Genomic DNA, 25670 nt, shown 5'->3' with positions numbered 1-25670 from the left:
TTGTTTATACATGTATGTTTGAAGTTTACAATTTCCTTTTCTTTCTTTTCTTCTTTTTTTTGTTGTTGTTTTTTTTAAAGACGAAAGAAACATTCAAGCAGCAGCTCATCCCGAAGTTCATCTCTTAAAAGGAGAAGTCGTAGCGGCGACAGGGGAAAGAGCCACCGCTCGCACAGGTCACGCAGCCGGGACAGAAGGTAAAAACAACAATAGCTATAGTCAAGGCTCGAAATATTTTTTTTTCTTCTTTCCGGAGCAGTTTTATGAATCAACTTCATTTGAGGAGCAGCTTTCTAACTTTATGGAGCAATTTGAATTAGTTAATTAATTTTTTCGCAGGTTGATTCCAGGTAACTGAAGCAAGGGTTTTATTAACCCATTAAGGCCTAAGACGCCTGGCTCAACATCTCCCCAAAACCTAAGGGCGACTATAGAATCACTCTCTTAAACCTGAGGTTTTCCCAGAAATTCAACACCTACAAAATAATTGATATCTCGGCCCCCTGTAGCAGATAGAAACATAATTCCAAAAGATTTTGAGACCTTAGACATGTGGCTTGCACACAGGCCCGAGTTTATTATTTACTGTTTCAATCGAAGATGTAAAAATAAAGTGTAAAGAGAAGCACTATTAATTAAAAAGAAAATAAAGTGGTAATTACCATGCTCTATTCTGTTACAAAGACGTCGACATCGTCATTGTCTACGTGCTAGCCGTGTCAGTGGGTTAGCTTAGCTTTTAGCACGCCTTCTCCGTATCATCCCCTCATGAGCATAATACTTGTTAGAAATGTGGCGTATTTGCCATCATGCAGGTGATGATTACTGATTTAGGATTGACTCCACATCATGTTCAGGTGCACTAGTAGCCAGCCGAAGCAGTTTCTAGCTAGCTGCTACTGAGTAAGTCGCACAGAGCCTCTCCTGACCTCTGCGGTAGTTAACGTGAGCAAAAACAAAAACACCTTTTGGACCGTCTAAGTGGTTCTTCTTCTGCTACTTTCTTTTGATGGTTGTCTTGGCGTTTTAGTTTTGCTATTCGGTGCAAAATAAAAAACTTGACCTGCAAACAACAATGTGAAACCACTTATTTCAAGCCTTGGTGTAGTGGTCGTGTTGTTTTTGGTTAAAAAAAAAAAGTACTGTAGACTATGGTGCCTCAAAACACTTGTGAGTTACTGGTGTCCAGTTGCCCAGAAAAGCGCCATATAAATCTGATGTAGTATTATTATTATTATTATTATTATTATTATTATTATTATTATTATTATTATTATTATTATTATATTTATGTGTGCCATGGTGGATTGCGAGATTTGAGTTGCCGACTTGTAATTTGTTTGCGATTGTTGAGTTCTACCGTGTTGCTTGGTGTGCGTCGGGCCTGGGGAAAAATTGCCTCACAGTGCTTTCAATTTATATATGTATACAAATTAAAAGTGACAACTGTAGAAAGAAATCATGAATTAATTATCCTGCTGTGGTGACTCCTACATATAGTACGCTGAGCACAGATATTGTGGTTTCATGGAGTATTGGAATTACTGCTCTAAAATGTATATTATTTTGAAATGTATAATACTTTTTTTGAAAGTATTTTATTTAAAAGAGCCTTGTAAATTGGCTGAGATTCAGTCGTGGACACATTTGCTACTCGTTTTTGTCCAGCCTTGCATTTTGCTAGCGTATGTGAACCCCTTTCACTTTGCCTCAAAGGAGACCTAAATGTAGGCATCCTTGCGTGTGCTACACTCATCCTAAATCTGTGATGGCAACTCTCTATTCACTCATTAATATGATTAAAACATCATCATCCATATGTTGATTTGTTGAATTATGATAACCGTGCTGTCCAATGGGTACTTACTTGCTTTTTTGTTTCAAGGGACTCACTTACTCTTGCATGCCTTATGGGTACACACCTGCACCACACACATGTATGCGCACGCACATAACACTCAGACATACGCCCACACACACACACACGCACACACACACACACACGCACCCCCCCCCCCCCCCCACACACACACACAAAGTAGCATCTCACATATCCTTTTCAGCAACATAAAGGCAAAGTCTCCGTGTGTGGTGTTCCATGTCATTAGCATAGCTAATCTGCTGCTAATGAACCAGTAAACTGTGCTGTTTTTTTTCTCTTTCAAATCCCTCACACATACACACACAGGCGCGCACACACACACACCCGCGAGGAGAAGGTTTTCATAATGTATGCGGAGAGTGGGGCCTTTTGTTTATTTGCGTATGGCTGAACAAGGAGCAGAGATCATTTTAATCACAAATGGGGAAGCAAGTGTTTTAATATTCTCATTACGAAGGTGTCGCCATGAAGGCGTGACTTGCAGCGAGACCTTTGACATGCTGGGTGATGCTGCACCGTTTTACAACTTTCTTTGGGGCGGGGTGGCGGGATATAGGGAGCCACGCTTTTCAGGATGGCTTCGACCTCAGTAGGCAGTCAATCACCGCAGCGCTGGCAATGAGAACATCTGTCTGAAAACGGAGTCATTGGCGCGGCATGAGATGAAAGGTGTAGGGGATTTGGGAGATTTAGAAGTACAGCTGATGACATTGATGCATACAAATACAGCGCTATGATTAGCAGAATTGTGTAATCTGCTTAGCAAGGAGCAGGTGGGGTGGGTTGCCGGAGGTGCCAGAGGGATTGAGTGCGATGGAAATTTTGTCAGAAATGCACAGTGGCATTTTCATATGACGAACATTGTAGGGGCAGCAACTACTTACAGAATAGAATTAAATGTAATTAGTTCCACAATGGGGAAATTCGGAATTTTTACAGCAGCTAAGTGGTCAGTAGTGGGACCTGACAAAATGAAAATCAAACGTAAACTTAGCTGTGTCTACATATATCACTTATATGTAATTAATACATTCTATATATATGCACAAGTGACTGGAAGCTGTACTTGAGTCAGCAGCATTAGATGTTGCAAAAAAAAAATCCATTTCATTACATTACATTAATTAACTAGCTATAGCTATTTTGGAATAAAATAACCAAATCATATTAACAATCAGCTCTGGAATGACAAGTACACGGATAAAGAAATGTTCTCCCGGCGCTTCCGTTTGCTTGGTCACTTGTTGCTAGGCAGATTTCTCTATGCCAGCCAAGCTCTAACAGTGCAGTGTCATTTGGGTATTAATTTATTTACTGCCAGCCGTTTTCAGAGCCGAGATACCCATATGACCAGCCGCTCGAGCATTTTGACTGATCTGCCAGGATCCACAGATTATTGTGTTCTGCAAGAAAGAGTAGACTGTCTACTTTCACCAGGAAAAGCTTCTTTCCAGTCTTTAGAAATCAGCAATGGAACATGGGTTGGTTTTGCCAAAAACACTTGTTTCTGACCGACAAGCAGAGAAAACAAGCTTTTTTGGAAGTTCGGAAGTTTGACACTATTTTTTGCTTTAGTGACACCGCAAACTCTAAAACCACAAAAAGCATACTGAGAAAAGGCTTTTGATGACCAAATACTTATTAACTAAGAAATGCGCTGAGGCGCACTGACTGTTTGCATTGCTTGAGCTGAAAGCGCGTGGCTTTTATGCAGTTTTTGTCATTCAATCTACGAACTGTTATCTTTTCTCACTATTGCAACACACACTTTCCTACAAACTACCGCAACACGCACTCAGTTTATACCATGCATAAGGCAGAATCCGTGCTAGTGCGAGGTGCCTAACGTTATGCGACCTAAAACATGTTGGCATTTCTCGCACTCACAATCGATGACACAACCCGAAGGTCATCCTCTAATCCTTTTCTTCTTCTCAAAAACTGCTAATATTAAATTCCAAATACAGCATCCTCACCATCTACAGCACTTTATTTGTCATTACAGTGACTTACAAGCATGATATTCACAGACAAGCTGAGCCACACTCCCCTCCACACCGCCCGGTTGAAAAATGAACTTAACGTCTTTTAACGTCAATGGCAGCAGCGTTGAGGCTATTTTTTTCATCCGAAAATAGATATGTGTACTGTATTTCCATTCCAAGTCCAGATAAAAGTAGTGTAAGGTAAAAAAAAAAATACTGATGCGTTCCATCCAACTTTTGGGCCCTGCTGTTTTGGGGTTATTAACCATACTGATTAAAGGGTCCAACATGAAAAAAGATAGAAAAAAATGGGAGACATATTGAATCGTGTTGTCTAATGGAGTATATTTGGTGTATGAACGGATTCATGAACCAATCACGGGAGTCAGTAGACACAAGCCGCCAACTCCAAAGCTTGCCTTTTGCTCTCTTGCAGAAGTGCGGCCGTCTTGTCCCTCAAAGCATTCAGGGGTTCAAGTGTTCAGGTTTGTATGACAAAAACCTGGCATTTGAACAAGGGTGTGTAGACTTTTTTTTTTTTTTTTAAATCCACTGTATATGGTATATCAAGTGTTGTATTGCCACAGTCGATGGACAGCAAGGCTGACTCGGACTGTACAGGTGCTTCCAGGGCCATTAGTCAGTCGTATGGCGTGTGCATCTGAGGATGCTGGCTGATGGATCAGTGCAGGATTGAGTGGACAGGACCTCATGATGGATACGCAGATAGGATATAAGATGCAGCGCGTAACCCGCGCCAACCAGGCCACACTACTCCGAACCCCCCCCCGCCCCCCCCCCCCCCAGCGGAATATGAACGAGTGGTGGGAGTGCGGCCACCCAAGAGAGGCAGGAGATGGAGAGGACGGGAAGTTTGAAGGGAGTGGCAAAAGTTGAGGACTTGAGTTGAATGCAGGAGAGTGGGCGCGAAATGAAGAGCAAAGACAAAATAGAGAACAGATCTAGTGGTGAGTGGAGAAATCGGAATAACAATGTGCGCATCCGAAAGGAAGATTAGGACTATAGTGAGACGGTTTAAAGTGGGGAACCTGATTACCTTTTTTCCAATGGCTCCTGTATGAATAAGAATACAAATATACATGAAATAAGAATAATGGTCTATCATGTGGTTACAATCAATCGTGGCTCACTCCCTCGCTCTTCCCTTCTTTCCTTTTTTTTCCCCGTGCCCTCAATCAGGAGGGCCTGGTCCCCCAGAGGCAGTCAATCTTGCCCTGAAATGTAAAACAGACAAGAGGAGCAGATTACCTATTTGCCATTAATGTTTATTCTCTTTGATCTGAACAGGCATACCCGGCCTCTCTCTACGCCTGTGTGTGTGTGTTACGTGTGCATGGGGCCTGCCAGCAAGCGCACGAGCAGCCGGCGGAGCATGCATGTGCAGATATGCACAGTGCCGCACGGCGTTGTGATGTGCGCGTGCAGCCCGGTTCAGACGAACGCGACGTAGCCTCTCATCACAGCCTGATCACAGGCGCGACTTCTGCTGCGCTCGGTCTACAGGCGCGACGCCATGCTGTCACATGCAACCGCCACCGCGGTTAAACGTGTGTGGCTCAGTCAGTCAATCAGACAGGTTGCCCTTAGACTTGCTGGTTTAAACACAGGCCGAGGTATTAGGTCATCTTATGCAAAAATTCTGCCTTTCCAAGTAATGCTCCGTTGTAAAGGGAAATGCTTCTCAGTGTGATGCATGTCAGACCCAAAACCCAAAATCCCGTGGACCTCAGAAATGCCCAAGAGCTTAGTTGACTCCACCCCCCAAAAAAAGTCTGTGTTCACGATGTGAAGAGTTGCTCACATTAAACTGTAAATGAACAAACCCAGTCCACGGAAATCCTCCGCCTTTTCCTCATGAAACATTAAATTCAATTTAAACAGCATTATTGTCTTTGTAAAGCGACAGAATGATGTCATTTAGATTGTGCAGCAGCACCTAATAAAGCTTCTTAACACAGCGCCATTCCTCGTGACTGCAGTCACCTTGGCGCTGTCGTATTCATATTTACGCGCTCCCCAAAGTGAGCGGTTAGTTGTTGAGCAGGTGAAGGGATGCTTCAAGAAAATGTTATTTTCCTTTTTCAACTTAATCCTAATCCATCATCACACACAAGCAAAGAAGAGCACTTTAATGGCTACAGAATCAGGCTAGGTTGGACCGAGAACATGTCCTCTATTTTCTACCGGCAAAACACAGAACCACTTCACTTTTATATGTGTCCGTGCGTGTGTGTGGGGATGTGTGTGTGTGTGTGTGTGGGTGTGGGTGCACGTGTGTGCGTGTGCAAAGCTGAGCAATGGCTTGGTATGTATTTCACTCAGCAATTTCCCTCCCCTGTATGAGATGAGGTGTCGTACATCTGCTAGATAGCTTTTCCCGTCTTGCTCCGACACAGAGTGTGTAAGGTCACACTGAGGGAGGGATGAAGACAAGAGGTGAGCTGGGCAAAATCTTGAACCAGACCACCTAGATCAGTAATTCCCCAAGTGTCGGATATTAATGCACACTGTACAGTGTGTGCGTGTGTGTGATGTAGCAGGTGGTTTTGGGTGTCACTTCCTTTTTTAAAGGGAAAACTGGATTGAGTATGTTTGAGGACAAGGAAAGTGAAATCTGGTTTAGTTAACAAAATGCAAAGATTTGACTTTCATGAAAGAACCACAAGACTTCATTGTATTGTACTAAGGGACGTTTGTTTATATGCGATTATGTTTTCAAGGTCAGATTCCCATTTTTTTTTAACAAACAAGATCTAGACACTGTATCAATAGAGAGACAAATAAATAAATATAAGCAAAATGGAGCAGGGTTATCCCCCCAAGCCGCCTCCACTTGCCGAAAATTTTAGCCTTTGCATTTTGAAAATTGCGTTCTACTACATTGCGATGTTGATGTGAATTAAATGAATTGTTCAGCCCAAGCCATTGCAAAGGCATTTCCCCTTAAGTCGTGTCCTTTTGACGTGGTCTTCTCTTACGGGGTGACGCATTGTCCCATTCTTCCTTCTCCTGCTTATTAGCGGACATGCAAGGTGTTGATTTAAGCTGAAAGATGACCTGGTTTACTCCACAAACCTCAACATGCTCCCCATTGTGAGATCTAACCACGATTTTTGATGCGGCGCTGCTCCCGTCTCCTTTTCATTCTTCACTCTTTCTCTGTGTTGTCTTTTTTTATTTATCCACTGTAAAGGCCAGTCAAGCGCCGCTCGCCTTTGTTGTCAGAAACCTTTATTTACCAAAGGGAGGAATAAGTGACTGACACAGACAGCCGCTTTCATCCTCGCCTCGCCGCAAGCGTTGTTTCCCCTCCCCACCTTCACCACCAGCCATCCTCCAATACCTGACTCCACCACTCCAGCACACCTCTCCATCCCACAGTCTCAAAAACATACCAGCCTACTCCCCGGAGTGGCAGCCTAGTCTGCACTGCGTAATGTACACTTCAAAAAAAAAAAAAAAAAAAAAAAAGGGTACCTCAAAACCAGCTATCACACATCGTCTCACATAGGCAGTCACGTGAGGTCAGGAAGATGGTCCCAAAATAACAGCAAGGGATTTCCTCCTTTTCTCCCCATTAGTATCAATGTGAACTTTTTGTTAGAATTTAATAACAGAGCTGTATACTGCCAAAAAATTCTGGTAATAATAATTTTTTAAAAAAGTCACCATTATGCTAACCTGAAACATTGTTCAATAAACATGCTTAAAGCGGAATTCAACGCAAACATATTTTTTTCAAGAATATGTTTTATGCAAGCCTATTAGTTGAAACAGGGCATTCTGATAAATATTGCGTTTGTGGAAAAAGTGTTAATCCACTCATTTTTAGCCATCCCTGGGGGCAGCCATTTTGTCTTCTGTCGACTGAAAATGACATCACAACTGCTCACAACGACCAATCACGGCTCAGATTCAGAGAACAGGTCAGCTGTGATTGGTCGTTGTAAGCGGTTGTGATGTCATTTTCAGTCGACTGAAGACAAAATGGCCACCCCCAGAGATGGTTAAAAACAAGTGCATTTTGCTACTTAATTTATATTCCACAAACGCAAAATTAATCCGAATGCTGTGTTTCAACTAGTGGGCCTGCTGGGAACATATTCTTGAAAAAAATATGCTTGGGTTGACTTCCGCTTTAAAGACGTTACAACAAAGTTAAGATTACATTTTTCCTTAGATTTTAATGCCAATATTTTCCTTTTCACTGAAAATCAGCTCCAAATGTCAGTTATCGGTCTCCTTGACTACTACTAATCGGCATCGGCCCTGAAGAAAGCATATCGGTCTATCTCTAGTATATATGCAGTATCTGTACTTCCACTTAAGTACACAATGTGAGTACTTTAGCCACCTCTGGCAATTTGTCCTCTTGAAGTAGCAAGGTGACCAGACAAATAATTACGTTTTTGTATACTTATGACCTGTGTCATGTCAAATAAAATTTTAAATCTTCATTGTGTGGACTTGATGACAATAAAAAGGCTTGTCCATGCTTTCAGCTCTGGCATTAGAAAATGAGCACCAACTGTATCTCTGTCTCTCTCACTCTCCTTTGCTCCTTCTCTCAATCTCATTTTCTCTCCCTCATTTAAGCTTCTTGAAGTTCTTCCAAATTGGGTTTTAAATGCCAATTAGGAGGTTGAATGTAGTAAAATAAAAGCAAATGCAGGCAGGATGGCCTCACCTTCTGGCTGCTTAGGCTTCAGAGAGAGCCAAGCCGGACCTTTGGCTTCCAGCGAGGCTTTGAGAGAAATATCCTGCCTAATGAACACATTAATTAGAACTATAACTATTTATAAGATGATAATTAGAAACGAAGGGAGGTAAACTGGGCTTTTCCTGCAATTATTGGAGGATTAATTACGGGAGCTAATGAAGTGGATTTTTGAAACGCGTGGAGGTGAAGTACAGAGATGTGCAGCTCGCTTTGTGATCACTGGCATAATTATTTTCTGCAGCACCAAAGCGTTTGAGGCCGCGCTCCTCGCTGGCTCGGGCCGCCTAATAAGCATCATTGCATGGTTATATATGCACTTAAAAAGACTTGCCACTGAAATGGCTGTCTAATTATTTCTAATTGGCAGGACCCGTGTGTTGTCATAGAGCTGTTTTGGAGCTGCTTGGCGGCCTGCGGTCTGGTAACACCCTGGGCTGCCAAGCAAAGAGCGAGAGAACAAGACAGACACTGACAGAGCACAGGAGGCTCTACCAGTTGCTCACAGCCAGATCTGCATGAGACAAAGCTCACTGTTTGTAGGGCAGTGGCTACGTAAATGGTGGCTGTTGGTGGCGGTCAGGTCACCTTGCTATAGAGGCCGAATAATAATGATTGATTGATTGACAATCTGCTCCAAACCCATGTAAAAACAAATGCGCCATCTGTCCTGTTTTGACTTTTATTGGAAGCAGTAGTTGCCGAGTTGGCTCATAAAACGGCCCGCAACTTAACGTTTTGAAGTTTGATTCCCACCCATATCATTTATTTCACTTATTGGATTATGCACTTCTATCTCTCCAAAAAACTCACTAACTAGATAAATACGGTGGAACCAATTTTTTTTTGCGATTAGCGGTAATCCGTTCTAAAAAGTCTGATTAAAACCAAATCGTTTGGAAACTGAAGTGATGTTTCCCACAGGAATTGATATCCAAAATCCAATTAACCCTTTTCAGCCGTACAAAATACTAACAAGATTACATTTTATAGAAAAAAAGGATGGCTTTACATGTGGAAAACAGTGTGAGTTAAATGATATCACACTTAAATGTATTGAAAACATTTGTTGGCAGACAGAAGATGGTGAGGAGATTAAAAAGAGTGTAGCAGTGTTATTGTTTGGAAGGAAAATTCCCCAATGCATGTTACAAAATCCCCCAAACATACAGTATGTGGTAAACTGTGTTATGGTCCAATGAAAGCAAGATTGCTTTTCCAAAAGGTATGTTTGGTGCAAAAAAAAAAAAGTGATCACCAGAAGAACACTATAGCTACAATGAAGCATGCTGGTGGCGGCATTATGCTTTAGGGCTGACTTTTTTTTATTTTTTTTGGAGGGGGAACCGGGGCCTTAGTCAAGGTGGCAAGGATTATGAACAGTTCAAAATAGCTGTCACTTCTGAAAAAAAAAAAAAGGTGGGGACCAAGTTGAAGATCTGAAATTTATTTGGGGTTAATCATAGGCACTTGAAATTGTGTTAGGTGTGTGCTGATTCACATTCTACATGAGGTTGAATGTGATGTATTCATTCTGAACACAGCCACATCCTAGTTTTAAGATGGTGTGTACACTTGTGCAACCACATTATCTGAGTAGTTTGTTTTTAATTCCCTCACAAAAAATTTGATTATTTTGTAGGTCATGCTAGTGGTGGAAAAGATTTGAACTGATTTTTATTATCACTCTCATTCATTTAATTTGATTAACATCACAAAAACCTGACATTTGAACAGGGGTGTGTAGAGATTTTAAATGCACTACCGGTATATCTGTCACCTGAAATCAAATGTTAATAGACACTTGGGAAAAAAAAACTGATATGAGCACTAAATTGCAACTGGGCTAGCAGACCTGCGGTGTAAATCCATCTGAAATGCGGCCATATCTCCTCATTTCATTTTTGGCACAGGTCAAGACACACTCACTTATGTTTTTGTATTGGCATTGTTTTTAGCAGAGGCCCTCTGAGATCATGAATGGCTGCAATGTAGCCTTCTTCTCCCTTATTGACAGGGTGACAGTTAGACACCCTCAATCGCTAGCTTTGACTTTGTCAAAGACGACTTAAAAACAACTCTTCTAAAACTGCAGTCTCCATCTTAGCTTCATGTACATGACAACGAAGAGGGACTTCGTTAATAATCTCCTAGCCAGGCTACACACATACAAAGGGAAGTGTGTGTGCGGTGGCCAGGTTTTGAGTGGGCCCTTGGAGACGTGAGCTAAGAGAGCGTGCATGGACAAACCTCAGTCAGGCGTGTTTACCTTGAACTCCGGTTATGATCCGGCTCAAACCATATGGACATTTTTCTGCAAGTATGTCTTTATAATGTGCTGGCACAATGCTGACTTTTAGCTGACAATCATCAACACAGCCTGAAACTAAGTGTGAGCACATTTGCTATGTAACAATATTTCAATGTGTTGTCTTTTGATCTTTTGATTTTTCTGAGTAATATTCACGAAGAGAGCATTTCAGTGATAGCCCGGTATCATTGATGCGTATGTGTGTGTGTTAACTCATCATAAAGTGGCGCTACGTGCATTGTCTTGCCAAAAAAAAAAAAAAAAAAGAAACTGCCCTCCATCATCGCTCATCCCCTCCCCAAGTGGACAACTTGAGAGCATATTACAGCTAATGGAAGGGCCCGTACTTGTCAGTGGGCTATGGACACACACACACACACTCACACACGTGCGCGCGCACACCCCCTCACCCACACACACACACACACACACACACGTGGTTTCAATCACACGTCCACTCATTTAGTTGTGGCACAGAAATGAAACAAGGATCATGTGCGGCCCGACTAAAACCTTGACAGTCTTTTTGAATGTAATGAAACACTTTCTCAGTATTTCCTCTTCGCTGTCCCCTCCGTCTGTTTGGTCTGAAGATGCGAGCAGAAAGTGGAAATGAACGGGTTGGCCAAAGGATACACGTCTAACCGTCGTGTGATTGGGCACACCAAAGAGCAGATCACTTGTGTGACTCTTGATTTTGGCCTGAAATCAAAATCGGGGGAACATTCAATTACTTTAAATGGAGACAAGCAATTGAAGCTGACGAAAGCCAGATACCCCCATAAACTCACAGTATGCGTTATTAAAATAACAGAATGATTGTAATTTGTGGCTCCGCCATACTAATAAAAAATATGAAGGAATATTAGTGGGTGAACTGGAAAGGAATAAAAATGTGCAATTATGGAGAAAAATAGTCCTAATATTACGAAAAACATTTTGAGAATAAAATATTTGATAATATGCTTTAATTGTAAGACTAAAGTTATAACTATAATGACAGAATGGCTATGTTGGAAATTGTCGTAGTGTTACAAGAATAAGGTTGTAATATTGTTAGAGGGTTAGTGCAGGGATGTCAAACTCATTTTTGTCACAGGCCACATCGTAGTTATGGTTTCCTTCGGAGGGCCATTATGTCTGTTAACCCAAATAAATATATGATTGCCTTATATTACATATCGTTGGTGTCAGGTGGAATCCTTGTACCTCCAAAATCATCACTTTTGAGGAGACCCCAAAAACGGTATGTTTGTTCAACCATTAACACTGCGTCATCAAAGAACGCAAGCCATTTTTGACACTTAAGATTGGTAAAAAAAATTGTAATAAAAATAAAGCGTGGACTGACCTATATAGATTTCTGAAAAACTGTGACATTTATCAAATCTTAACATAACACGACGCCAGTGATACATACAACAAACTGATGAATAACTAGTATTGTAGAGGCCAATAAAACTGGCAAATGTAACTGTAATCATATTTGACCCAACCCTAACCTTAGTAACACAATAATACTTGCAATATTTTTAAAAGTGAAGACAATTTGCAATTTTGGTATTTTAGCACGAACACATGAAGTCCATACGCATTATTTGCTTTTGCGGGCCACATAAAATGATGTGGCAGGCCGGATCTGGCTCCCGGGCCTTGGATTTCACACGTGATAAGAATGAAGCCCAACTGTTAGAAGACAGAAATTGAAATAGTGTTAGGAAAAAAAATGGGGAAAAAGGAACATGCTGGACAGATTAAAAGTTGTTTTCTTTACACATGCAACTGCTTTTACATCATGCTAAGAGATACTTGATAATTTTGCTCCTCCATTACAATACAATGCAAAGTATAACAATGTTAATCAAAATTTCTTATATCAATAGTATGTATATATATAATATTACATATCCAAATCTCCAAGTCATGAAATAGTATTTCTTTGGCATCGGACAAAATCCTTGTACTTCCAAAGTCATCGCTTTTCAGGAGACCACAAAAACAGCAGCATTTTGTTCAAACATAAACATTACGCTGTCAAAGAGCCCAAACCATTTTCAACACTTCAGTCAAAAATATGTAAAAATAACACCCACACATGGACTGACCAATATTATAGATTTGTGGAAAAATATGAACTGTACCAAGTTGTGACATAGGAGGTTTCAGCCCATCACCAACGATTTAATGAAATTATATGACGTGAAAGTGCTACCGGCCATGAGTTCGTTGGTCAAAATTGAGCAATTTGAGGTCTTCTTCAATATTACGCAACTAGTTTTTGTAAAACAATATTAAAAAAACAGGAACTTTCTGTTTTTGGATGTCCTCCATTGAGGATTAGTACGAGAAATAAAAGTAGTTTTATGGGAAGTGTGGTCATATGTATTTTCTTTTCACTTTCTATTAATTTCCTGATGGGCTGTTTGCCGCTGGCCCGTGTTCATCGTGACATGAGCTTATGAAAAAAATGAGACAAGCCTGACAAGCCAAGTTATGTCAAAAGACAACTTTATATTGGAAACCGATAGTGCTGCTTTTTTTTTTTTTTTTTTTTAAACAAAGTCCTTTCCCAAATTGTTCCTTGGGTGTTTAATTAAGTGTAGTTTCCCTTTAGTAGTGGAATGCACGTCTGCTTTTTGTCGGCCCCTTCCTTGGTGCCTGTTACAGTCCGCCCACATGGTTTGTCTCAGCGTTTATGATTTTTCTTATACCGCACTTGTGAGCGTGTTCCTAAATCACTTAAGCACACGGGGCCCAACAGTCCACGTTTAAACAATAAAAGGCTGTTTCGCCAAGGGCCCTCAGATCTTGCGCCACTTCATAAATATGTGATGTGTAGAAGAGGCAGAAAAATACATCTTCTGCGAGCGGAGCACACCTGCTAATTGGAGCCAGTTTCCTCTATACATCCCGATATTTAATTCATGACTGCACTTTATAATTTTTTTCATGGTATCAAAATTATGATTTCAATCCTATACCTGCATAAAGTACATCAGTACTGATACTGAAACAGTACCATAGTAAAAATCCAAAACACCAGTAAGAGCACTGGAATTATAGATGATAGTATTTTTAGTCATTTAAGTTAATATTAAAATTGCTCAACACGGACTTTGCTTATTACCGAAGCACGTCAAGCGTACGACATGACCTTAATACAAAACCTGTTTCAGCTAGCATGGTCATCAGGCTAAACATGGCACCGACAGTTCTATTACCACCGAGACTAGTTTTTCTCAATCCGGTAAAGAGGACACGGGCTTTGATGTATCGTGAAGCTAATGGGTTTGTTATTACAACTCATTCAATCCCAAAGACATATTTATGTCTTTTCACAGCCCAGTCATTCAATCCTAGGACTTTATTTATATATATTTTTGGGGTCTGAAAATGTCTGGGGCTGGATGAGTTAAGTGCCACTAAAATGTTAAGCAAACTTTTGGGGAATTGTTGTAGTAACAAAAAAAAACCTTTCTCACGATACTGGGAGAATAACAGGAATTTGGGGACTTATTCATTTGTATATTTATTTTTGACCATTTGAAATAGATGAAATATCATTTTACATCAAACATTTGGCCTGTTGTTTACTTTTGGTATTTGTATGAAATGTTCATGAAAGTAAACCAGAGCCAGTGTGCTTGAGTTGACAAAATGTTATGTAAAAGCTTCAGATTTTGAGGGTAGGAATGGTGCGCAAAGTTTGTTGTCACAATCACACTGTCCCATCCACCAACTTGTCCAGCCTCTTGTAGACGGACATGCTGGCAATGAGTAACATCTCCCTCCTAACCAGCCATAACTAATTGTTTGAGCGCTGTGATGGATGGCATGAGCAAGGTGGGAAAGCAAAGGGTGGAAAAAGCTGGCCTCAGTCTGCCTGAGTGACTGTGAGCGAGTTTGCAAGTTAGCACCTAGTCTAAGCGTGACCTTCACTTGACCTTGCGGCCGAGGCCTCCACATCTCCAGCTGCTAATGGGTGTTATGTCAAGCTTTGGCTGTGCGCGGGTCAAAGGTGGCGGGCGCTCACCAGACGGCCAAGTTTAGGATTGCGGCGGCTCGGCTGAGTGACGCTCGGCACATGTGCCGAAGAAAACGCCGGCTAATCACCGCACGCACTCAAAGCGTCTTTTTTCACAAATTCGTCTTTGCCCTCATCGTTGGCTGCCCGGCGTCGATTCATATAGATCTAAGGGCTCTTTGAACTCTGCTAAATGACTTGACCTCGTGGCTTGTGCCTGTAACTGTGTGTGTATGTGTGTGTTTGGGTGGGTGGTCCACACGCCGTCTCATTTCTGCTTCACAGCCCAGCGTGGCAACTGCAGACGTTTGTGTTGATGCCTGCTTAAATTGAAAGCAAACAGCAGATTATGACAAATCTAAACATTGCTTTTATGACGCGGAGGGAGGACCGAGGGGGAAAAAAACATCTCTGTGGATCTTTCATGCTCTGCCTTTGCTGTCTTAATTGTCTTCACAATCACCTACTTTGCAGCGATTCCTTGTGCGTTTAGTGTGTGTATGTGCATGTGTGCGTGCGCTGTGGACCGAGGGAACAGATAATGTGACTGTTTGGAAGGAGGAAGCAGCTTGGGAAATGATTTCAACAGCTCTCATAATTAGAGGAATATCATAAATTAAACTTGTGTCTGCCGTGGCGTTTGAAGAGCACTCAAAAGTAATAAATTCTGGATGGTTAACATATTTGCATTCCGTTCAGCTGGCAGCGTCAGGCGGGAACAGCTGTTTTCCACGTCTTTTGGCAGCAGCAAATACACATTGCTCACTCAAGGTGCTTTTTAGACACATTGAAATGCCAGAAAAAAAGAGAAAAGTGACTTTTAAGTCGGAATACTAAGCTGCTGCTGTGTGCTCTGTCAGTTGAAATAATTCGACGGGGACCAGCACATTAATGAAGTTCTTCAAATGTGTCCCGTTTCTTTTTCAGTCTGTCTCCTGCTTGGTAATGTTGTTGCCAAGCAAGCATTTTTGTAAGCTATAATTCCCTATTTGTGTGTGGGTGGGGGTGAGTTGTTTACGTATAACTATATGATTGTGCTTGATCAGGGTGCATTGGTTAAGGACGTATAGGAGCATAAGCATACCAAAACATTGGGTCTCAAGATGTCCAATCAGAACTTCCGAATGTGTCTGTAAAGTGAAAATGAATGTCTTGTTAAGAGCCCTGCTCGAATGATTTAAAAAAAAAAAAAAAAAATACCCGTTATATAAAACTATGAAAAATCAAGCCATTCTCTCCACTTTGAAACACTGTGAGGGCTCGGCATTTCTCTTCATCAAAATGATTCAGTTCTATGAATTTAGTCATGATAATGTGATGATATCATTAGTTCTCTCCTTCTCTTGTCACAGGGTTTCTGCTGGTTGAAAAAAAACAACATCTTGGTCAGTCATGGGTCACTATCGCTGACGTCTTCTGAAACATGATAGCGTTCGGCTCAGTAGGCTGTCCATCTCCGGTCATATGAGTCTAATGGATAGGGACCCTTTTTTTCAAGGCAGCTGTAAGAACTTCACTGGATTTGTTGTTCCTCCAATTATGTCAGCATATCTGCATAAATATTGTTGCACTTTGTTTTCAGCTCCTAGCGTTCGATAGTGGATGGAGAAAGGAGGAAACAAAATGAATTCTGCAGAAATTGCTTGAAGATAAGGGATTCATCTTGCGCCTATGTTGATGCTCAGCACGCCTCCCTACATGCTGCGGTATAAATAATGACTCAGCCGGGGTCAGATGCCAGTGGAGACGTTCACCTGGGTCTGACACACGTCGCTGCCATTAATGTCCAATATTCAATAAAATACAGAAATAGAATAGTGACTGATAAGGGTAGCACACCATCCAGCTTCACACCCGGCCACATAATTACCCCAATGGGCTGCGGTGAGGGATCATATCCCGGCGCGCGCCAGGGGGTCAGCGGTGATAAGCGTTAGCCCAGCTCCCAACATGCCGCATAATTACTCTATTGATAATTTACCAGGAAAATGGTAGCAGCCAATTGCAAAGCTGGGATTTAATGGACTGCATGGTGAAACGAGGGAGGAATAGCAAAACAAGCCAGTGTGTGGGGGGGGGGGGGGGCAGCATGTGTATGGGGGGTTCATATGTGGGGGCAAACAGCAAGGGCCTTTTATTAGAAATGAAAATATGTTTAGGCCAAAGGGACACCTATTTTTCCTGGAGATAATAAGGCCAATGAAATGTAAAGCAGAGTAAAGACTTGGCATGGGGTCCAGCCACGACTGTTTATCTGTGTGTGTCCTGCATTAGCCCATTTATCCCCAGCTTCAAATTAGCTAATCATTCTCCAAGGGGAAGGACTTGGTCAGGAAATTGACATTTAGCAGCACAGGCTCACTCTATTAACTACAGTAAATTTAATTTGCCACACACCCCAGAAGTGGGCTGTTTCTTCACTGGGGAAAGGGAGAGGAGGGAGACAAAAACGGAGACTGAGATCGTGTTCAATGCATCTGCGGCTTCTGGCCGCAGTTTGCTTGGCGGGAAATGCAAGACGAAAGCTTGGAACGCTGAAATTCTGTCCTATTTTTCCCTCATGTACTGTTGATTACAAACATGCGCAATCATTGTCAACACACAGAGTCACTCATTCCAAAGTCTGTTTGTACCATTGATGAATTATCTCGCCTGGAGACTCTGAGCCCCCAAAATGCCAATGTTTTTCTTTCCCTTTTCCTATTAGCTGTGATTCTCTGTGCAGCTTAATGCCTGCTCTGGTACACACTGATAAACACACTCAATCAAATTTTCTGTGTTTAATGAATACTTTTACCTCTGGATCAGATGTTTGATTCAAATTGGTGCTCACTCTTGGGGTTCTGCTCAGCTGCATCTTAGTTATTCAGTTGACAAAAGGTTTGGAGAAAGTAATTGTACGGAAAGTAGGATTCATCAAACAAACAAAAAAAGATCAAAGTTCAAGAAATCATTTAGTCCATAAAAAGCTCATTTTAATCACTTGTTCTTGCTGTTTGGAGTTACTTTCAAGCATTCCAATTTATTTCAAGCAACTGAGGTTTGAAACAGTGCAAACTAATACGACTTGTATTTATAGAGTCAGCAGCAACTTCCAGTGGATGTAAAAAGTCGACACACTCCTGTTCAAATGCCAGGATTTTGTGATTTAAAAAAATGAGACCATTATAAACCATATCATAACATTCCGCACTATTAAATTGACCTCTGACCTGTCAATAACTCAATTGGGGATGAACTAAAAAGCCTACTAGAACATCTCAACTTTTTGGGGGTAAATCAGAGAAACGACTCTCTTTTAACATGATTTTTGATACACCAGCGGAAAGCTCCCATAAGTAGTCAGGTGAGTCCCTAATCCTTAGTTTTTTTGGGGGCTTTAGACCTAAAGTTGAAGTCAACCGAAACATATTTTTTTCAAGAATATGTTGTCTACAGGCCCACTAGTTGAAATACGGCATTCTGATTAATATTGTGGGTGTGCAATATGAATTAAGCAGCAAAATCCACCTGCTTTTAGCCATCTCAGGGGACGGCCAATTTGTCACTTCTGTCGACTAAAAATGACATCTCAGATGCTCAGGGCTCAGACAACGACCAATCATGGTTCGGCTTCAGAAAACAGGTGATTGGTCGTTATCTGAGCCCTGAGCAACTCTGAGATGTCATTTTGGCTAAAAACGGGTGGATTAACTTATTCCACAAACGCGATATTTATCAGAATGCCTTGTTTCAACTAGTGGGCTTGCATAGAACATATTCTTGAAAAAAATATGTTTGGGTTGACTTTTCTCTTTAAGCTTTGACTATGGCTTGTTAGATGGACATTTGTTCACGCCGGGACAAAAGCGAGTCAAGCCCAGGTTGCAACGTTTTATCACAAAAATAAAGCCCGACTGCAACTCCCTTCTCTAACAGAGTCGACTTGAAATAGCGCAGCTCGTCTCCAGCGATTGCGACGGTCTCCTCCGCTCCTAATTGATAGCAACAGTTGTCAGACTGTTGTCTGTTTGTATGGTGACAGGCGTCCGATGAAAATGATTAGTTTTCTGTCGGCAGAGAGACAGCTGTGGATGTCCCAAACTGCAAACTAATAAAGGAGGGGGGGAAGCAATAAAGCTTGTGGACAGCAGGTTTGACTGTTTTTATAGACAAATCAATAAAATGATAGATGATGGAAAATAACGTTATCGTAGCAGCTGATTTCTACTGGGGTTTCCAATCACTGTGGTCGCTCTCCCACAAACACAGTAGCATGATGTACACACTGACAAAATCACACTCACTCACACACATTTGCTTAAAATGAAGTGTTATTATTAGGAAATGCTACTTTATGACTTCATATACCCAATGCTTTTCATGTCTGTTGCCAACACAATGGATACATGTACGGCGTGTGCGTCTCTGTGTGTATACAACTATGCGGGGCTTGTGTGTCTTAACTAACAGAGTAAATCTTCCACTGTAAATCTTTTGGAGACCAGGAGGTCAGAAACGGGATCAATACCGATGACTGGTCCTCCTCTGAGCCTACCTCTAATTGGCTATATCGCCACAGCGTGTGTGTGCTTGATTTTATGTAACTGTGGCATTACACCCACACAGTGAAAGATGAACGCGGAGCGCTTAAAGAAAGCCTTTTGGTGACAGTCACAAGAATTACATTGCCTCTATGTCCTCTAACGACTCCATGAAGACAGGTGGGCTGTCATCTGCAGTCGATTTAATCTACTTTTCCAGCGGTTTGAAGTCATGTTATCTATTCTTTTATTATATCGTCTGTATGTTATTGTCAAAACTATTGACAGAAACCACAGAGACTGTAGGAGAGCTAGAAGTACTCTATATAGATTTATGATATATATACGATGTGCATTGAAAATCAACACTGTCTCGAGCTTGCTTTATAAAATTGACCACAATCCATTTGGCGCCTATTTCAATCGTTGTTTCTAAAAGCAAAATCAAGATCAATTATCCATAGATGTTATTGTGTATGTGTGTTTTTTTTTCTTTTTTTACTATCTCTATAGGTGATAATCACCCATTATTTTTTCAATACTACTTATGGTCACCAAGCCTGTCCTTGCTGACCTTGGATGATTGGTAGGATACACGCTGGACTATTTGCCAGCCAATCATGGGGCACATGTAGACAAACATTCAAGCTCATATCACACATATGGATAATTTAGTCTTTGCCAACAGGCCATTTTGTTTTAATGGACATTTTAACATTACTTATTGTCACATGTTCAACCAAAAGTTTTCTATATATAATTATTGCTGTCATTGATGCACCTCACACATCCCAACACTGTTGATTATTTCCAGCTATCAAAAATGTAACGCTTAACGGGGGTCACCAGCCGAGTTTTTTCAGAATAGTTTGACTCCACTTTCTTCACTGTAACCTTGGGTGAATATTCATCTTCTCTTGCCACCTTCACTCTTTCCAAAAAATAAAAATACAAACGTGGCACAAAAGCAAACTACACAACCTGAGTTAATTACAGTGGATATAAAAAAACTGAGGATATAAAAAAAAGTTGACACACCCCTCGGCAAAGGCTCGGCTTTATGTTATACAACAAAAAATGAGACCAGGATAAATGGCACATCCATCGCTCTTGACAAACTACTACAAAACAAGCGAAAAATAAGAAGAAATGACATTATATATAGTTGACAATATTATCAAACCTTACCCCCACACGTAGTCCAGACACTCCAGACAATACATTGATATAGTACACCATCATTATGCACAGATTTTTTGCACGTCCAACAAGTACATTAAAAGCAAAGACAATGACTACCATTTTGGTGAGTTTAAAGTTATCTTACCGTAACTTTCTTGTAATGTGTGGATGTTAGCTAAATGTTACCATCGTAGCTCGGTGGAAATGATGTGTACTAAGTGCACAATTTTCTTAATTTGATTTATATGGACACATTTATTAGCGTTACGCGACAGAGACAACTTGGCTTCCGAGAGGGGGTGGTTACGTTAATGTGACATAAGCATACCGTTCAGCCTGTTGTTGCCACTATTATATTTTTATTCTAAATTATTCGTCATTTAAATTTTAAATGACATGTCTGTTCTTGGTGTTGGATATGATCAAATGCATTTCCTCCGAAAATGCGACTTATACTCCAGTGCGACTTATATATGTTTTTTTTCTTCTTTATTGTGCATTTTATGGCATGTGCGACTTGTACTCCGGAGCGATGTACAGTCCGTAAAATACGGTAATTAAATTCAAAGAAACAGCAAATCATCAGCAACATCACTGATTTAGACAGATTCATACCTTGTGTGCGTCTCGCATAAAAGACATTTTGATACGTTTCTTGATACATGGGATACATTTTCAAATGATTTGATTCGGATCAGTTAAATGATCAAAATGAAAATGCTCCAATTTAAATTGGATTTCGTTACATCCCTAGTCTGCACTTTTGTTCATTTGCAGTTTCCTAAACATGTCCTCTATCTTCTAGGTCTCATTCTCGCCACCGACGGTCTCGCAGCAGGAGCGGTAGCCACAGTCACCGTGGAAGCCACGGGCGCCGAAGGAGCCGCAGCAGAGACCGGACTCGGAGTCGACATAAGGGCCGCGACCGAGATAAACACAAGGAGAGAGACAAGGGACGGGATAGGGACAGGGAGAAAAACAAGGACAAGGTGGAGAAAAAGGGGTAAGTGATGAATAACCCCTGACATTCAAGTGTACGTGCACCAGTAGACTCGCATGCTGGGTGGCTCCCACAACAGTCCTAATGTCCACTCCACAGAGGACACACAGAGTATAATAAAGGCCAAATATGAAGCTTAGCCTTGATCATCCTTCCATCCGTCCATCACTCAATCCCTTTACCCATCACTCTTTTCTCCTTCAATTTCCTTCTGCAATCAAGCATCTTCCTGCACCCTTCTGATAATCTGATCCAGTTCCCTCTTGTAAGAGACGATGACATGGTGATAGAGGAGTCGAAGGTTATTCCATATTTAGCGACTTTGTCGAAGTTTTGATACCTTTAAACTCACATTTTGCCACTCGTGGTCCACCTGCAATAAGTCTTGCTGCATAACAAGATTCAATGCATCTCTGGTGACTTTAATGCTTCTGTCATGGGACAAAAGCTAGAAAATTTCAACCTCTCGCTGAGATCTGGAACCACAACGAATTGCATTGGTGACTTAACAGGTTGTCTTTTATAGGTAGAGGGATGTTTTGCTTCAGGTCAAACTACTATTCAAGTCTCCACCAGAATAACATGCTTAATTCCTCCTCCTACAATGTCACATGCTCACATATTTTGTTTCCTTGAAGTCATATAAAATGATATGCCACTACTTGGATGTAATTGTAAAAAAAAGCTCTTTGTTGCAACTCCCAGTTTTTTAATAAATATTGAAGCTTATGGTAAAAAAAAATAAATAAATCACGAGCGCTGGCACTGCTGTCATTCACTTAAATGGGGTTCGTAGCGGAGGCTCCCTCGGTGGTCACCTGGCACGACAGTCGTTGGCCCGCCTCGAGGGTGGAAGCTTCAGGCGGCCAACCGCCGGAGGGGTCGGATGCAGGAGTGAGGATGACCGAGCTGTGCCTTTTCCTTTTTAACTCTACTTATACCTTCACTGCTGGATACTATAATCATGTGGGATTAATCGACATGGAACAAGAACTAGTGGGGAATATGTTCGGGTCTGTTTAATTTTATTAATCATTTAAACCTGGCTACCTTCTCAGATTCTCCACGCTTTAATGCAACTGTACTTGAGGCTAACTTCAGCACAAAGTGACATTTTCACGTCATACAAAATTTTCAAGTTACGAAACGCCTCAAGGAAAATGTTGTCTCTAGTTACGAATTAAATTTCAGGATACAAAATGTAAAAGTATGGGCTGATACTCGCAGTATGGGCTGCGACTTGCAGCTCCGGAGTTTCCTGAACGCAACATACTCATAGCTGCTCTGCCATTGCCTAGCCTAGCATCTTCCTGGCATCCCATTGGCTAAGAGGGACCCCTACCGTATGTGTATGTGTGCAGATAGACAGGTAAATAGATAGATATGTGATAGATATGTCTATGCAGCGTCCTCGTCATTCGACCCTCGGGCCATGAGGTGTTCTGAATTAGAAACGAGGAAAATAAAAAAAGGAGAAAATCCTTTTTTTGTCTATACAAACAAAGCAAGAGATAATTGAAAAGTATGAAAAAGGGATGCGTTTGGTTGATCTCGCCAAAGAATAGGAGCGTAATGTATTGACAGTCGCCACGTTATTAAATCAGTTCTTCACAAAACGCCAGGCAAAAAAGACTTCAGAGAGAGAACATGAACCAAAGAGGGCAAAAAGCAATGAGGACAGCAATTAAAAGGGAAACGACCATAATTTTTATTCCTTACTCTATTCTTTGTTTTTTTACATTATGCACAACTCTCATTTACTGTGCAATAATATAATTGTAACATGTATTTGTTACATGTTTTCGTGCATTTTCATGCTTTATAAAACATTTATGTCTCAATATTGGGGGGCTTGGAACGGATTAGGGCATTTACATGGAAAACGCGTCTCTACTTAAAAAATGTTCTACTTAAGAAATTTCTTCCAGAACCAATTACTTTTGTAAGTAGAGGTACCACTGTAGTCATGTTTAAACATAAAAAATATAAAGGCAAATCAATGTAAGGAAGTTCCTTTTTGACCAAGCAATATTTATACAACTAGTTATTATGGAATAAAAAAAGGAAAAAAAGGTGAAAATCTATACATTCAAGTATGATTTCCTTGTGTAAACAAACACACTGTGTTGGCTACAAATAAATATTAATTGCCATTTTTTTTACGATTATGCCAATTTTGTAATCGTGGAGTGTAATAATCGTATTTGTGATTGAATTTTGATTAATTGCTCAGCCCTACTGCCTGTTTTTTTTGTTCACACACAGAATGGGTTTCACCATTCTAAAATGTCAGATTGAATGTTGATTGATGTATGTGTGTGCTTAAGTGTGGATTCCATCAAGTGATACACACCATCTGCTCAGTCTCACATCAGTGTGGGAGGACTGAACTCACAAGTTAAAATCAATCTGAAGTGGGTGGTTTATGGAAATTTTGACTGTCTAGCCAATCTCAATTTATTAGCAAACCTCAATAAATTATATCACATAGAATTACAATACCAGATGCACAGTGACTGAGCTATTCCAACCAGACTTACTGTTACAGTAGTCACCATAGATTTTGTGCGGTTAACTGAACGTGACATTTTGCTGGTCATACTGTATAAAGGCTGGCAAAATTGTTAATCTGGGGTTGATTCTTTTTTTCCCCCCACTTTGTATTGCGAGCAAAAATTGTAGTTACAGTATGAGCAAGCTTCTAGTGAAGTGGAAAAAAAATGGAGCAGTTGAGGTACTGTCATGTCTTTATGTGTGGACAAGTAGAGCCGTGTATTTTGCATGGATGTCTGTTTATGACAAAACCCTGTTCATATTTCTGGTTGAAAACATGGCTGACCACCATGTGTCGTCAAGACCTTCAATTGGAGGACTTGTTCAGGCGTCCACAGTAGGAAGCGCTTCTTTAGATCAGACGCGGCTGCTTCTGCCGTCTGTGATTGGGTGAATGTATTGCACGTAGATGGAGCTTTGTCTGCGACAACATGCGTGGAAGGCTATTTTGATGCGGTTACACCGACATTAACCATTTATTACTTAATTAAAGAGATTCTACAATTCAACAAATAACATGTACTAGGAGTTTAACAGTACGCCAAATCACATTTCGGTTCGGTTTCTTGGAAACTTTGATTCGGTATATTTTCGGTCCAAAAAAATGATTTTTAAATTTAAAAAAAAAATGTTTATTTTGAAAAGATGACGATTAAACTGTGCATTTTTTAGAAAAAATAAATAAAAGGGAACCATTCGGGTGATATTCTAAGAATTTACACCAGAATAAAAAATACACTAACAATAAAGATCTCTTAATTTTGTAAACTATTAAGACACTGAAATCTTTAAACACTCATCAGCAACAGCCTATGACACATCTAAGTATTCAAGTTCAAGACAAGTTGTCATTACAGTACAGATATACACTTTTTGTGATGAAAAAAATACATACAATAACAGTTAAAATTATTGCTAAGTATATTCAAACTCTTTTTATAATAAATATACTGTAACTTTAAAACGTCTTTATGAAATTATATACACGTTTTAGGCATTGAAATCTTTCAATGTTCAACAGCATATTTTAACAAATTGGGTTATCTATGTTGTGGTCAGATTTGTGTTTTGCTGAGTTGTGATGTTTCCAAGGTTCATGAATGCATTGTACGGCTAGCGAGAGGAGCAGCGGAGAACGAAGCTGTTTTAAGTGCGTTATTATGTTAGTCATGCTACCTGCAACATAGCCGCCGATCTCATGTAGCAATGTCGGCACACAACTTTGGGACTTATCCACGTACCTTTCCCCATCGGTGATTTTAACAGATGCCAGAATGTTCCCAAACAGGAGACCGCAGCGTACGGGGCCTTTGAGCTCAGGCTTGTTTGCATATGCCATAATAATGCCATTTATCCATGCATTTATGATTTATCCGGCATACTGGCTCCTCTTTTGTACCGCCACTCTCCTCTCCCGCGAGCAACAGTCAATAGCGCCCGTGCGTAAGCTCGCGCTAATAATGAAAAATGAT

At 40.8% G+C, this 25670-nt stretch overlaps 1 protein-coding gene across 2 annotated transcripts in view; it reads left to right on the top strand.

Moving 5' to 3' along the window:
* The window catches only part of rsrc1 (arginine/serine-rich coiled-coil 1), a 155462-nt gene that overhangs the window by 4706 nt on the left and 125086 nt on the right, over positions 1 to 25670 (top strand). For both annotated transcript variants that reach the window (XM_086035252.1, XM_086035253.1), the window contains exons 3-4: positions 81 to 197; positions 21451 to 21648. In XM_086035252.1, coding sequence (XP_085891378.1) covers positions 81 to 197; positions 21451 to 21648 — 315 coding nt within the window. The remainder of the gene's footprint in view (positions 1 to 80; positions 198 to 21450; positions 21649 to 25670) is intronic.

Source organism: Filicampus tigris, chromosome 7, assembly GCF_054856515.1.
Source record: "Filicampus tigris isolate MCC_2025a chromosome 7, RoL_Ftig_1.0, whole genome shotgun sequence".
Lineage (NCBI taxonomy): Eukaryota > Metazoa > Chordata > Actinopteri > Syngnathiformes > Syngnathidae > Filicampus > Filicampus tigris.
Note: the sequence above shows the minus strand (reverse complement) of the source record. Positions and strands in the feature narration are given on the sequence as shown.